Here is a 15,234-nt window from a genome sequence, read left to right on the forward strand (position 1 = left end):
ACCCGTTGCTATCTGGCACTTCAGCCATTCAAGTTAAAGGTGGTCCATAGGCTGGGGGTGCAGATGATGGTGGCGGGTTACCTCACCCGCTTTCGCGGGGAGGGGGGGTTTGGGGAGTCAGCTACAAGTCAGATGGGTATGTGGCATGAGGGCCTGGTTGAGCGTTGGCTGGAGACAGAGAGGAGGCAGACTGAATGAGCAGGTAACACAGGTAACGCAGGTGAGGATCATTATTGATTCTCACCTGTGTGTAATTAATTGTTTATATCTCTTAGTTCTTTCAGTGCTGAAGACAAATTATATATATATATATATATATATATTTAACAAATATAAACTAAAGTTAAAAAAATCAAATGTAAGAACACAATACAGATTCAGAATAATACTGTTAATATGAATGAGAATAAACTATAAGTAAAATTTTAACTGCACCAGTACACCAGTGGTTTCTTTCTTTTTCAGGACCTTCCAAAATGTTTCATTGGCTATGCTCAAAGTTTGTGCAATTGCTCTGATTGATTTTCCCTCTTTTTTTTCAGCTTCAGTTTGGCTTGCTTTTCTCCCATAGACAGCTCGCTGATCTTGGTTTTGGTTTGTCCTTTTTAACAACAAATGCAGGTGAAACCTGGAGCTCAAACCAAGAGTAGACATTCAGACATTCATATTAATTGTTTAAATAATCAATCGAACACTTGAAAAATGGGTGGGTTCTAACAAAAAGGTGCCATGTTCCAAGTTGTTTAACACATCTAGATGTTAATACGAGGACATGAAAGCTGAAATTCTGATCTATCGTCTCGTATTCATCTTTTGATCTCAAATCCAAATGTCGTCAGTGTAGAGCGAAAACAAATAAATTTGGCCTTGCTGTTCCAGTACGTTCGGAGGGGACCGTACATCGTTTATCATATATGGCAATTTGGGTGTGTATCTTTATGCAAATGAACACAAGCCCCTCAAATAGAAAGTGTGGGATTCATAGCAGTGAGCTAGCAAGTGTGATAAATTCCAATTTTCTTGTGCGCCCTGGTGGCTTTTACACACACATTTAGAATTTGTTTGAAGCACACTTTGATAAATGAGAACCAAGGACTGTAGCTTTCGGTATACAGTAATTTATTTATACATTACATATCCAACAACTTGAATAAAGGATGGAAAATGCTGTAGAAACAGTCGTGCCACCCCAACGCACAGGTTGGGGGAATTTAAAGTAAACAAAATATATATTGAAAGATGTGGTTGCATAGAAAAAAATGTTGTGTTGTGTCATAATTCAAGGTATTGCAATTTAATTTGATTAGACTGTAGATCTGCCTTTACTTACACAATAAGTAGTCATACATCCCTACATTCATAAAGTCCATCAAAACCATAACATCCTTCACCGTCATCAACCGTCATTCAGTTCACGTCCTGCATATATAATCAGTGATATAAAGAGCAATAAAATGATCCGAATATCATACACTGTTATTATATTATTAACAGCACTGCAGTATCGCAGCATTAACACAAAATCTCCCTCCCGTAATCACAGCAGTTCTGGAAAAAAGGGTTTAATGAGTAGTGTCCTGTAAGCAGTAAGGCTCAGAGAAATGGAAGAAAGCCTCGAACACATCCTCATTGACCAGCAGAGGCCTCGCTTTGAGTCATCACGTCTGTGTGCAGCAGCTCTGGATTCAGGTTTCGAGTTTCTGCAATGAGACGCTTGACACCCACCATCCACTGGCTCACTTCGTTAACGTAGTCCACAATCAGGGCTCGGTGGATCTCGTCTGCTTTGTCCCAATTCTTATTGCTCAGCTCTTGAAGAAAAAAAAAAAAAGTCCAATAAATGTCATTTTGTTCATTTCACAGAAAGCTGAATCGCTCTTAAATCAAGGACCAGATTTATTCATTATGCATTAGTAAAAAAAATAAAACAAATCTTCATAAATAAAAAAGTGCAATTATTGAAATTTTCTCAGGAACAACATTTTAAAGCAAAATTAATTATGATCCAATTTATTACAGGGTAAACTACTTTCACAGACTTTCCACAACATTAAATATAACTAATATATATATAATTAATTGTATATATATATATATAATTTCATATAGAAATTTTCACCAGACATCAGTATTACCTCAAGAAATCTGGAAGTATAAAGAATTCACAACATTAAAGTCCATAAATAAAGTTATGTGTAATAAAGTGGAATTTTGTGAATTCTTTATATGTGTGGATTTCTTGCGTTAAATACTGATGTCTGGGGAAAAATTCATGTGAATGGCCTCATTGGAAATATGTTTACTCAAATAAAATGCTGACGCGTCCAATACTGCTTTCCCCCACTGTATAAATGGATGTAAACAGCATACACATGTTAATTCCGTGGTACAAACCACTAAACTAAATTTATGTAGGGTACATGTATAATAAACAGCACAATTATTCACAATTCAAAACTAAGCTGTTAAGCGTAATAAAATAATTTTTTATTGAAAATTAATATACGTCTCTTTTTTTTTTTTTTTTTAAATAGAAAAAGTTGGATTTGACAAGACTGAAAGTTGAACGTCTCACCTTGGGAAAGTCCATTCATCCTACATTTGACCGGAAGAGAGAGTTTCCCACTTCTCCACATCTCTTCAAAGATCTTCAGTCGCCTCTCAACATCATCACACACCTGTTTCTGTAAAAACACAACCAAGTTAGGATTCAATACGCCTCAATTTCATACAGACATTAATGCACACTTCTCACTGGACCACTCCTTAAAGAAAATACACAGGCACAGTCCAGGCTGAAACATAAACAGCTGGCCTGAAACTAAAAACTGACTTGCATTATCTTGCAGGTGTATGGCAATTACGAGAGTTACTAGGTTTTGGCCAGGGTCTCGAGCATGCACATTAAATTTAGAACCAGATCAGATTTCCAAAACTCGAACCCTGAATTAAAAATCGAGTGAACAGCCATTTTAAGTAAAAATCTGACAAAACTGCACCAAACCTAAAGACGTAGAAATGCCACTGAAATGTTCTACCTCCTTTAACACTGCCAGTGTGATGTGAAAAGCAGTTTTTAGGCAAAACTAAAAACTAACTGATGAGACACATGGACACAGTTTTCCAAAAGTCAATGACAAGATGGGATTAGATTGGAATGTTTGGATTTGGACTGGACTGTTTAAATAATACAAACTTTGATGATTTCTATAGTGCAATATTGTTAACGATGCTGTGGGGAAATTTTAAAAGGAGGCTACTGAAAAGATGTGATACCACTCTGCCATTCTTCTGGGTATTTGTAAAACGCTGCTCCTGTTACGCCTCCTGTTTGTTTGTTTGTTTGGGCAGTGCTATTATGTCATGCTTTATTTTATGCTTTTATGATGATTTTGACTCATTTTTATTTAGCTCCATCATATAATGTTTTCCATATTATTACCTTTACGGTTTGCCGGCATGCGGTCAGCGCACAGAGCAGTGGTGCTTGAACACTGTTAAGGTTTGGCTCATTCTCCAGTTGTACAGTCGAGTCAGGCTGGATCTTCTTAGAACACTGGCGCGAGTCTTCTACACCACCTGAAGAAACGTGACTCTTAGGAGGTGGAGTGAGTCCAGTTACAGGAGGAGGAACTGAATTACTTGGAGGAGTTGAATTATCGACTGGAGAGGGATGTGACCCCACTGCGGGACCTGCGAACACAGCAGGGAAAGTCAGGGATAAGCTTAAAATCGTTAAAATCATTTCAGTACTCAGCCAAGGCGCCTCGTCATCTCTCGATTATGTCTGAACTGATGGATGAGTGATGAACACGTCAATCCAATCACCTTATATTGCTAATAAAAAGTCCTTCAACAGCCCTGATGCATAAACTTTAAAAAGCAGGCCTTTTGGTGATAGTTAAGAGAGTGATAGTTAAGAGAGTGATGGTCAAGAGAGTGATAGTTAAGAGAGTGATAGTTAAGAGAGTGATAGTTAAGAGAGTGATGGTTAAGACAGTGATGGTTAAGAGAGTGATGGTTAAGAGAGTGATGGTTAAGAGAGTGATAGTTAAGAGTGATAGTTAAGACAGTGATGGTTAAGAGAGTGATAGTTAAGAGAGTGATAGTTAAGAGAGTGATGGTTAAGAGTGATGGTTAAGACAGTGATGGTTAAGAGAGTGATAGTTAAGAGAGTGATGGTTAAGACAGTGATGGTTAAGACAGTGATGGTTAAGAGAGTGATAGTTAAGAGAGTGATGGTTAAGAGTGATGGTTAAGACAGTGATGGTTAAGAGTGATAGTTAAGAGTGATAGTTAAGAGAATGATGGTTAAGAGTGATAGTTAAGACAGTGATGGTTAAGACAGTGATGGTTAAGAGAGTGATGGTTAAGAGAGTGATGGTTAAGAGAGTGATGGTTAAGAGAGTGATGGTTAAGAGTGATAGTTAAGAGAGTGATGGTTAAGAGAGTGATAGTTAAGAGAGTGATGGTTAAGAGTGATGGTTAAGACAGTGATGGTTAAGAGAGTGATAGTTAAGAGAGTGATGGTTAAGACAGTGATGGTTAAGAGAGTGATGGTTAAGAGAGTGATGGTTAAGAGAGTGATAGTTAAGAGTGATAGTTAAGACAGTGATGGTTAAGAGAGTGATGGTTAAGAGAGTGATGGTTAAGAGAGTGATGGTTAAGAGAGTGATGGTTAAGAGAGTGATAGTTAAGAGTGATAGTTAAGACAGTGATGGTTAAGAGAGTGATAGTTAAGAGAGTGATGGTTAAGACAGTGATGGTTAAGAGAGTGATGGTTAAGAGAGTGATGGTTAAGAGAGTGATGGTTAAGAGAGTGATGGTGAAGAGAGTGATGGTGAAGAGAGTGATGGTGAAGAGAGTGATGGTGAAGAGAGTGATGGTTAAGACAGTGATGGTTAAGAGAGTGATGGTTAAGAGAGTGATGGTTAAGAGTGATGGTTAAGAGAGTGATGGTTAAGAGAGTGATGGTTAAGAGTGATAGTTAAGAGAGTGATGGTTAAGAGAGTGATGGTTAAGAGAGTGATGGTTAAGAGAGTGATAGTTAAGAGAGTGATGGTTAAGAGTGATGGTTAAGACAGTGATGGTTAAGAGAGTGATGGTTAAGAGTGATGGTTAAGAGAGTGATGGTTAAGAGAGTGATAGTTAAGAGAGTGATGGTTAAGAGAGTGATGGTTAAGAGAGTGATGGTTAAGAGTGATAGTTAAGAGAGTGATGGTTAAGAGAGTGATGGTTAAGAGTGATAGTTAAGAGAATGATGGTTAAGAGTGATAGTTAAGACAGTGATGGTTAAGAGAGTGATGGTTAAGAGAGTGATGGTTAAGAGAGTGATGGTTAAGACAGTGATGGTTAAGACAGTGATGGTTAAGAGTGATGGTTAAGAGAGTGATAGTTAAGAGTGATAGTTAAGAGAGTGATGGTTAAGACAGTGATGGTTAAGAGAGTGATGGTTAAGAGTGATAGTTAAGAGAGTGATAGTTAAGAGAGTGATGGTTAAGAGAGTGATAGTTAAGAGTGATAGTTAAGAGAGTGATGGTTAAGACAGTGATGGTTAAGAGAGTGATGGTTAAGAGAGTGATGGTTAAGAGTGATAGTTAAGAGAGTGATAGTTAAGAGAGTGATGGTTAAGAGAGTGATGGTTAAGAGTGATGGTTAAGAGTGATAGTTAAGAGAGTGATAGTTAAGAGAGTGATGGTTAAGAGAGTGATGGTTAAGACAGTGATGGTTAAGACAGTGCTGGTTAAGACAGTGATGGTTAAGAGAGTCATGGTTAAGAGAGTGATAGTTAAGAGAGTGATGGTTAAGAGTGATAGTTAAGAGAGTGATGGTTAAGAGAGTGATGGTTAAGACAGTGATGGTTAAGACAGTGATGGTTAAGAGAGTGATGGTTAAGACAGTGATGGTTAAGACAGTGATGGTTAAGAGAGTGATGGTTAAGAGAGTGATGGTTAAGAGAGTGATGGTTAAGAGTGATGGTTAAGAGAGTGATAGTTAAGAGAGTGATGGTTAAGAGTGATAGTTAAGAGAGTGATGGTTAAGAGTGATGGTTAAGACAGTGATGGTTAAGAGAGTGATGGTTAAGACAGTGATGGTTAAGAGAGTGATGGTTAAGAGAGTGATGGTTAAGACAGTGATGGTTAAGACAGTGATGGTTAATAGAGTGATAGTTAAGAGAGTGATAGTTAAGAGAGTGATGGTTAAGAGTGATGGGTAAGAGAGTGATAGTTAAGAGAGTGATGGTTAAGAGTGATGGTTAAGAGAGTGATGGTTAAGAGAGTGATAGTTAAGAGAGTGATAGTTAAGAGTGATAGTTAAGAGAGTGATGGTGAAGAGAGTGATGGTTAAGAGAGTGATGGTTAAGAGAGTGATAGTTAAGAGTGATAGTTAAGAGAGTGATGGTTAAGACAGTGATGGTTAAGAGAGTGATGGTTAAGAGAGTGATGGTTAAGAGAGTGATGGTTAAGAGTGATAGTTAAGAGAGTGATAGTTAAGAGAGTGATGGTTAAGAGAGTGATAGTTAAGAGTGATAGTTAAGAGAGTGATGGTTAAGAGAGTGATGGTTAAGACAGTGATGGTTAAGAGAGTGATGGTTAAGAGAGTGATGGTTAAGAGTGATAGTTAAGAGAGTGATAGTTAAGAGAGTGATGGTTAAGAGAGTGATGGTTAAGAGTGATAGTTAAGAGAGTGATAGTTAAGAGAGTGATGGTTAAGAGAGTGATGGTTAAGAGTGATAGTTAAGAGAGTGATAGTTAAGAGAGTGATGGTTAAGAGAGTGATGGTTAAGACAGTGATGGTTAAGACAGTGATGGTTAAGACAGTGATGGTTAAGAGAGTGATAGTTAAGAGAGTGATGGTTAAGACAGTGATGGTTAAGAGAGTCATGGTTAAGAGAGTGATAGTTAAGAGAGTGATGGTTAAGAGTGATAGTTAAGAGAGTGATGGTTAAGAGAGTGATGGTTAAGAGAGTGATGGTTAAGACAGTGATGGTTAAGACAGTGATGGTTAAGACAGTGATGGTTAAGAGAGTGATGGTTAAGACAGTGATGGTTAAGAGAGTGATGGTTAAGAGAGTGATAGTTAAGAGAGTGATGGTTAAGAGTGATGGTTAAGAGTGATGGTTAAGAGAGTGATAGTTAAGAGAGTGATGGTTAAGAGTGATAGTTAAGAGAGTGATGGTTAAGAGTGATGGTTAAGACAGTGATGGTTAAGAGAGTGATGGTTAAGACAGTGATAGTTAAGAGAGTGATGGTTAAGAGAGTGATGGTTAAGACAGTGATGGTTAAGACAGTGATGGTTAATAGAGTGATGGTTAAGAGAGTGATAGTTAAGAGAGTGATGGTTAAGAGTGATGGTTAAGAGAGTGATGGTTAAGAGAGTGATGGTTAAGACAGTGATGGTTAAGAGTGATGGTTAAGAGAGTGATGGTTAAGAGAGTGATGGTTAAGACAGTGATAGTTAAGAGAGTGATGGTTAAGACAGTGATGGTTAAGACAGTGATGGTTAAGACAGTGATGGTTAATAGAGTGATAGTTAAGAGAGTGATAGTTAAGAGAGTGATGGTTAAGAGTGATAGTTAAGAGAGTGATGGTTAAGAGAGTGATGGTTAAGACAGTGATGGTTAAGACAGTGATGGTTAATAGAGTGATAGTTAAGAGAGTGATAGTTAAGAGAGTGATGGTTAAGAGTGATAGTTAAGAGAGTGATGGTTAAGAGAGTGATGGTTAAGAGAGTGATAGTTAAGAGAGTGATGGTTAAGAGAGTGATGGTTAAGACAGTGATGGTTAAGACAGTGATGGTTAAGACAGTGATGGTTAAGAGAGATAGTTAAGAGAGTGATGGTTAAGAGAGTGATGGTTAAGAGAGATAGTTAAGAGAGTGATGGTTAAGAGAGTGATAGTTAAGAGAGTGATGGTTAAGACAGTGATGGTTAAGAGAGTGATGGTTAAGACAGTGATGGTTAAGAGAGTGATGGTTAAGAGTGATAGTTAAGAGAGTGATGGTTAAGAGAGTGATGGTTAAGAGAGTGATGGTTAAGACAGTGATGGTTAAGAGTGATGGTTAAGAGAGTGATGGTTAAGAGAGTGATGGTTAAGAGAGTGATGGTTAAGAGAGTGATGGTTAAGAGAGTGATAGTTAAGAGAGTGATGGTTAAGAGTGATGGTTAAGACAGTGATGGTTAAGACAGTGATGGTTAAGAGAGTGATGGTTAAGAGTGATGGTTAAGAGAGTGATGGTTAAGAGAGTGATAGTTAAGAGAGTGATGGTTAAGAGAGTGATGGTTAAGAGAGTGATGGTTAAGAGTGATAGTTAAGAGAGTGATGGTTAAGAGAGTGATAGTTAAGAGTGATAGTTAAGAGAATGATGGTTAAGAGTGATAGTTAAGACAGTGATGGTTAAGAGAGTGATGGTTAAGAGAGTGATGGTTAAGAGAGTGATGGTTAAGACAGTGATGGTTAAGACAGTGATGGTTAAGACAGTGATGGTTAAGAGTGATGGTTAAGAGAGTGATAGTTAAGAGTGATAGTTAAGAGAGTGATGGTTAAGACAGTGATGGTTAAGAGAGTGATGGTTAAGAGTGATAGTTAAGAGAGTGATAGTTAAGAGAGTGATGGTTAAGAGAGTGATAGTTAAGAGTGATAGTTAAGAGAGTGATGGTTAAGACAGTGATGGTTAAGAGAGTGATGGTTAAGAGAGTGATGGTTAAGAGTGATAGTTAAGAGAGTGATAGTTAAGAGAGTGATGGTTAAGAGAGTGATGGTTAAGAGTGATAGTTAAGAGAGTGATAGTTAAGAGAGTGATGGTTAAGAGAGTGATGGTTAAGACAGTGATGGTTAAGACAGTGATGGTTAAGACAGTGATGGTTAAGAGAGTCATGGTTAAGAGAGTGATAGTTAAGAGAGTGATGGTTAAGAGTGATAGTTAAGAGAGTGATGGTTAAGACAGTGATGGTTAAGACAGTGATGGTTAAGACAGTGATGGTTAAGAGAGTGATGGTTAAGACAGTGATGGTTAAGACAGTGATGGTTAAGAGAGTGATGGTTAAGAGAGTGATAGTTAAGAGAGTGATGGTTAAGAGTGATGGTTAAGAGAGTGATAGTTAAGAGAGTGATGGTTAAGAGTGATAGTTAAGAGAGTGATGGTTAAGACAGTGATGGTTAAGAGAGTGATGGTTAAGACAGTGATAGTTAAGAGAGTGATGGTTAAGAGAGTGATGGTTAAGACAGTGATGGTTAAGACAGTGATGGTTAATAGAGTGATAGTTAAGAGAGTGATAGTTAAGAGAGTGATGGTTAAGAGTGATGGTTAAGAGAGTGATAGTTAAGAGAGTGATGGTTAAGAGTGATGGTTAAGAGAGTGATGGTTAAGAGAGTGATAGTTAAGAGAGTGATAGTTAAGAGTGATAGTTAAGAGAGTGATGGTGAAGAGAGTGATGGTTAAGAGAGTGATGGTTAAGAGAGTGATAGTTAAGAGTGATAGTTAAGAGAGTGATGGTTAAGACAGTGATGGTTAAGAGAGTGATGGTTAAGAGAGTGATGGTTAAGAGAGTGATGGTTAAGAGTGATAGTTAAGAGAGTGATAGTTAAGAGAGTGATAGTTAAGAGAGTGATGGTTAAGAGAGTGATAGTTAAGAGTGATAGTTAAGAGAGTGATGGTTAAGAGAGTGATGGTTAAGACAGTGATGGTTAAGAGAGTGATGGTTAAGAGAGTGATGGTTAAGAGAGTGATAGTTAAGAGAGTGATAGTTAAGAGAGTGATGGTTAAGAGAGTGATGGTTAAGAGTGATAGTTAAGAGAGTGATAGTTAAGAGAGTGATGGTTAAGAGAGTGATGGTTAAGAGAGTGATGGTTAAGACAGTGATGGTTAAGAGAGTCATGGTTAAGAGAGTGATGGTTAATAGAGTGATAGTTAAGAGAGTGATAGTTAAGAGAGTGATGGTTAAGAGTGATGGTTAAGAGAGTGATAGTTAAGAGAGTGATGGTTAAGAGTGATGGTTAAGAGAGTGATGGTTAAGAGAGTGATAGTTAAGAGAGTGATAGTTAAGAGTGATAGTTAAGAGAGTGATGGTGAAGAGAGTGATGGTTAAGAGAGTGATGGTTAAGAGAGTGATAGTTAAGAGTGATAGTTAAGAGAGTGATGGTTAAGACAGTGATGGTTAAGAGAGTGATGGTTAAGAGAGTGATGGTTAAGAGAGTGATGGTTAAGAGTGATAGTTAAGAGAGTGATAGTTAAGAGAGTGATGGTTAAGAGAGTGATAGTTAAGAGTGATAGTTAAGAGAGTGATGGTTAAGAGAGTGATGGTTAAGACAGTGATGGTTAAGAGAGTGATGGTTAAGAGAGTGATGGTTAAGAGAGTGATAGTTAAGAGAGTGATAGTTAAGAGAGTGATGGTTAAGAGAGTGATGGTTAAGAGTGATAGTTAAGAGAGTGATAGTTAAGAGAGTGATGGTTAAGAGAGTGATGGTTAAGAGAGTGATGGTTAAGACAGTGATGGTTAAGAGAGTCATGGTTAAGAGAGTGATAGTTAAGAGAGTGATGGTTAAGAGTGATAGTTAAGAGAGTGATGGTTAAGAGAGTGATGGTTAAGAGAGTGATGGTTAAGACAGTGATGGTTAAGACAGTGATGGTTAAGACAGTGATGGTTAAGAGAGTGATGGTTAAGAGAGTGATGGTTAAGAGAGTGATAGTTAAGAGAGTGATGGTTAAGAGTGATGGTTAAGAGTGATGGTTAAGAGAGTGATAGTTAAGAGAGTGATGGTTAAGAGTGATAGTTAAGAGAGTGATGGTTAAGAGTGATGGTTAAGACAGTGATGGTTAAGAGAGTGATGGTTAAGACAGTGATAGTTAAGAGAGTGATGGTTAAGAGAGTGATGGTTAAGACAGTGATGGTTAAGACAGTGATGGTTAATAGAGTGATAGTTAAGAGAGTGATAGTTAAGAGAGTGATGGTTAAGAGTGATGGTTAAGAGAGTGATGGTTAAGAGAGTGATGGTTAAGACAGTGATAGTTAAGAGAGTGATGGTTAAGAGAGTGATGGTTAAGACAGTGATGGTTAAGACAGTGATGGTTAATAGAGTGATAGTTAAGAGAGTGATAGTTAAGAGAGTGATGGTTAAGAGTGATGGTTAAGAGAGTGATGGTTAAGAGAGTGATGGTTAAGAGAGTGATGGTTAAGAGAGTGATGGTTAAGAGAGTGATGGTTAAGACAGTGATGGTTAAGACAGTGATGGTTAAGACAGTGATGGTTAAGAGAGATAGTTAAGAGAGTGATGGTTAAGAGAGTGATGGTTAAGAGAGATAGTTAAGAGAGTGATGGTTAAGAGAGTGATAGTTAAGAGAGTGATGGTTAAGACAGTGATGGTTAAGAGAGTGATGGTTAAGACAGTGATGGTTAAGAGAGTGATGGTTAAGAGTGATAGTTAAGAGAGTGATGGTTAAGAGAGTGATGGTTAAGAGAGTGATGGTTAAGAGTGATAGTTAAGAGAGTGATAGTTAAGAGAGTGATGGTTAAGAGAGTGATGGTTAAGACAGTGATGGTTAAGAGAGTGATGGTTAAGAGAGTGATAGTTAAGAGAGTGATGGTTAAGAGTGATGGTTAAGAGTGATGGTTAAGAGAGTGATAGTTAAGAGAGTGATGGTTAAGAGTGATAGTTAAGAGAGTGATGGTTAAGAGTGATGGTTAAGACAGTGATGGTTAAGAGAGTGATGGTTAAGACAGTGATGGTTAAGACAGTGATGGTTAATAGAGTGATAGTTAAGAGAGTGATAGTTAAGAGAGTGATGGTTAAGAGAGTGATGGTTAAGAGAGTGATGGTTAAGAGAGTGATGGTTAAGACAGTGATAGTTAAGAGAGTGATGGTTAAGAGAGTGATAGTTAAGAGAGTGATAGTTAAGAGAGTGATGGTTAAGAGTGATAGTTAAGAGAGTGATGGTTAAGAGAGTGATGGTTAAGAGAGTGATGGTTAAGACAGTGATGGTTAAGACAGTGATGGTTAAGAGAGTGATGGTTAAGACAGTGATGGTTAAGAGAGATAGTTAAGAGAGTGATGGTTAAGAGAGTGATGGTTAAGAGAGATAGTTAAGAGAGTGATGGTTAAGAGAGTGATAGTTAAGAGAGTGATGGTTAAGACAGTGATGGTTAAGAGAGTGATGGTTAAGACAGTGATGGTTAAGAGAGTGATGGTTAAGAGTGATAGTTAAGAGAGTGATGGTTAAGAGAGTGATGGTTAAGAGAGTGATGGTTAAGAGTGATAGTTAAGAGAGTGATAGTTAAGAGAGTGATGGTTAAGAGAGTGATGGTTAAGACAGTGATGGTTAAGACAGTGATGGTTAAGAGTGATAGTTAAGAGAGTGATGGTTAAGAGAGTGATAGTTAAGAGTGATAGTTAAGAGAGTGATGGTTAAGAGAGTGATGGTTAAGAGAGTGATGGTTAAGAGAGTGATGGTTAAGAGAGTGATAGTTAAGAGTGATTGTTAAGAGAGTGATGGTTAAGAGAGTGATGGTTAAGAGAGTGATGGTTAAGACAGTGATGGTTAAGACATTGATGGTTAATAGAGTGATAGTTAAGAGAGTGATAGTTAAGAGAGTGATGGTTAAGAGAGTGATGGTTAAGAGAGTGATGGTTAAGAGAGTGATGGTTAAGACAGTGATAGTTAAGAGAGTGATGGTTAAGAGAGTGATGGTTAAGACAGTGATGGTTAAGACAGTGATGGTTAATAGAGTGATAGTTAAGAGAGTGATAGTTAAGAGAGTGATGGTTAAGAGTGATAGTTAAGAGAGTGATGGTTAAGAGAGTGATGGTTAAGAGAGTGATGGTTAAGACAGTGATGGTTAAGACAGTGATGGTTAAGAGAGTGATGGTTAAGACAGTGATGGTTAAGAGAGATAGTTAAGAGAGTGATGGTTAAGAGAGTGATGGTTAAGAGAGATAGTTAAGAGAGTGATGGTTAAGAGAGTGATAGTTAAGAGAGTGATGGTTAAGACAGTGATGGTTAAGAGAGTGATGGTTAAGACAGTGATGGTTAAGAGAGTGATGGTTAAGAGTGATAGTTAAGAGAGTGATGGTTAAGAGAGTGATGGTTAAGAGAGTGATGGTTAAGAGTGATAGTTAAGAGAGTGATAGTTAAGAGAGTGATGGTTAAGAGAGTGATGGTTAAGACAGTGATGGTTAAGACAGTGATGGTTAAGAGTGATAGTTAAGAGAGTGATGGTTAAGAGAGTGATAGTTAAGAGTGATAGTTAAGAGAGTGATGGTTAAGAGAGTGATGGTTAAGAGAGTGATGGTTAAGAGAGTGATGGTTAAGAGAGTGATAGTTAAGAGTGATAGTTAAGAGAGTGATGGTTAAGAGAGTGATGGTTAAGAGAGTGATGGTTAAGAGTGATAGTTAAGAGAGTGATGGTGAAGAGAGTGATGGTGAAGAGAGTGATAGTTAAGAGAGTGATGGTTAAGAGAGTGATGGTTAAGAGAGTGATGGTTAAGAGAGTGATGGTTAAGAGAGTGATAGTTAAGAGTGATAGTTAAGACAGTGATGGTTAAGAGAGTGATGGTTAAGAGAGTGATGGTTAAGAGAGTGATGGTTAAGAGAGTGATAGTTAAGAGTGATAGTTAAGAGAGTGATGGTTAAGAGAGTGATGGTTAAGAGAGTGATGGTTAAGAGTGATAGTTAAGAGAGTGATGGTGAAGAGAGTGATGGTGAAGAGAGTGATAGTTAAGAGAGTGATGGTTAAGAGAGTGATGGTTAAGAGAGTGATGGTTAAGAGAGTGATGGTTAAGAGAGTGATGGTTAAGAGAGTGACAGTAGTGGGGTGCTACCTGAAAAGTTTGAAACAGATAAACAATAACACAAATATATAAAGCTCACATCTTCAATCAAATCCTCTAAAACCTAATCTAATCTAATTAAGCTAATTAATCTGACTCACTCTGAGCTGAAAGTTGAGGTGGAGGAACCCTCTTGTTAAGAAGATTCCGTTTCTGTCCACCAGTGTTGGTCTGCAAGCCGTATGAGAACTGTGGAGGGTCATTCCATCCCCTCTCCTGATTCCCTAAACAACACAAAACAAAGCAGACAAGTAGATTACTACATAGCTAAAGCTCGCTAAAAAAGAAAGCCGGTGCTGTAACACTTATATTAACACTTTTTTCCCTAACCGTATCCGATAGCTTCCGCCTCCAGGCACCTTGTAAACAAGAACTAGAGCCAGTCCTAGAGCAGGACACGAGACACCAACCAATCCGAGTGAAGAGGCGGAATGACCATTAACCAATCATAGAGTGACTGTCGGAATACGGGTTGGGGAAAAAACGCTACGTGGAAGGGTCACAGATATGCAACGGAATAGTTTACAGCGGGTAAAAACCGCAATTCCTGCACTATTATTTCTACAAACCGTTTCTCACATCTGAGTATAATGATTAATTTTTTTTACCTGGTTTAATATAAAGGTCACTCATAGCAGCTAATCACAAAACTTAAGACAAGATGCGGATGCCGACACAACACCCTGGAGTGTGAACATCCGGAACATCAGGAGTTTCGGTAGTTTGTTTAATTTCAGAATAAAAGTCACGTTGCGACCTCGCAGGCTACGCTGACTTGAGTCGTAACTGTAAATAAAACCGTGTTCATTTTGCACAATCGATTATTTTATACAGTCATTACATTCTGCTTTGTGCCATTTTCTATTGTTAAAGCCACTATGCAAATCAAATGTAATGTTTGCCTTTTGTTTTGAAGGGTTCCAGTAATTATCACAAGTTGATTAAAATATTCACAATCCGCTTTCCCCACAACATTACACCACCTCCACCAGCCAGGTCTGCTGACACAAGGCAGACTGCAGCATCAGCATTTTGCTGTTGGCTGACAGAAGAGGGAGCCGACATGGTTGATTTTCACATGACTGTATGTGAGATATTTTTCTTGATTTGATTCGACTGAGTTTAAGGGGAACACTGAAAATTGTGGAGCATGATTTTTTTTTCATGATTTCTTTCAGGTGAAGGTATTATATATAAAAAAAAACAGGTGCAAAGTAAGTTATATTTCTCTTGTAACTGGATTATTTTCCATTCATTTTTTTTTACTCAGACTATGTAAGGGTTTCTTGCTTGAATGCTCCCTATATTTCTCTTAGCAAGATGGAGAAATGTAACTGTAACTAACTAACTCTTTGTCATGTTCCTCAAACCATTCCTGAACAATTTTTGCAGTGTGGCAGGGCACATTTTC

General features: G+C 37.9%; 1 protein-coding gene across 1 annotated transcript; it reads right to left on the minus strand.

Annotated features, from left to right (window-relative positions):
• Positions 1–1,102: 1,102 nt before the first annotated feature.
• On the minus strand, positions 1,103–14,536 carry sra1 (steroid receptor RNA activator 1). Its single transcript, XM_017452592.3, has 5 exons — positions 14,432–14,536; positions 13,925–14,047; positions 3,443–3,693; positions 2,576–2,684; positions 1,103–1,811 (listed from the first exon to the last, which is right to left on the minus strand). The coding sequence occupies exons 1-5, from the start codon at positions 14,454–14,456 to the stop codon at positions 1,627–1,629; spliced, it is 693 nt and encodes a 230-aa protein (XP_017308081.1). The 5' UTR covers positions 14,457–14,536; the 3' UTR covers positions 1,103–1,626.
• Positions 14,537–15,234: the final 698 nt, after the last annotated feature.

This window comes from Ictalurus punctatus, chromosome 22, assembly GCF_001660625.3.
Source record: "Ictalurus punctatus breed USDA103 chromosome 22, Coco_2.0, whole genome shotgun sequence".
Taxonomy (NCBI): domain Eukaryota; kingdom Metazoa; phylum Chordata; class Actinopteri; order Siluriformes; family Ictaluridae; genus Ictalurus; species Ictalurus punctatus.

Bases quoted from the DNA above. Each gene is read 5' to 3' on its own strand.
- sra1 (XM_017452592.3), bottom strand. From the start codon at position 14,456: ATGAGTGACCTTTATATTAAACCAG. The intron at 14,048-14,431 runs GTAAAAAAAATT...TGTGTTGTTTAG, and splicing joins TGACCTTTATATTAAACCAG to GGAATCAGGAGAGGGGATGG. The intron at 1,812-2,575 runs GTGAGACGTTCA...TTTTTCTTCAAG, and splicing joins GATGAATGGACTTTCCCAAG to AGCTGAGCAATAAGAATTGG.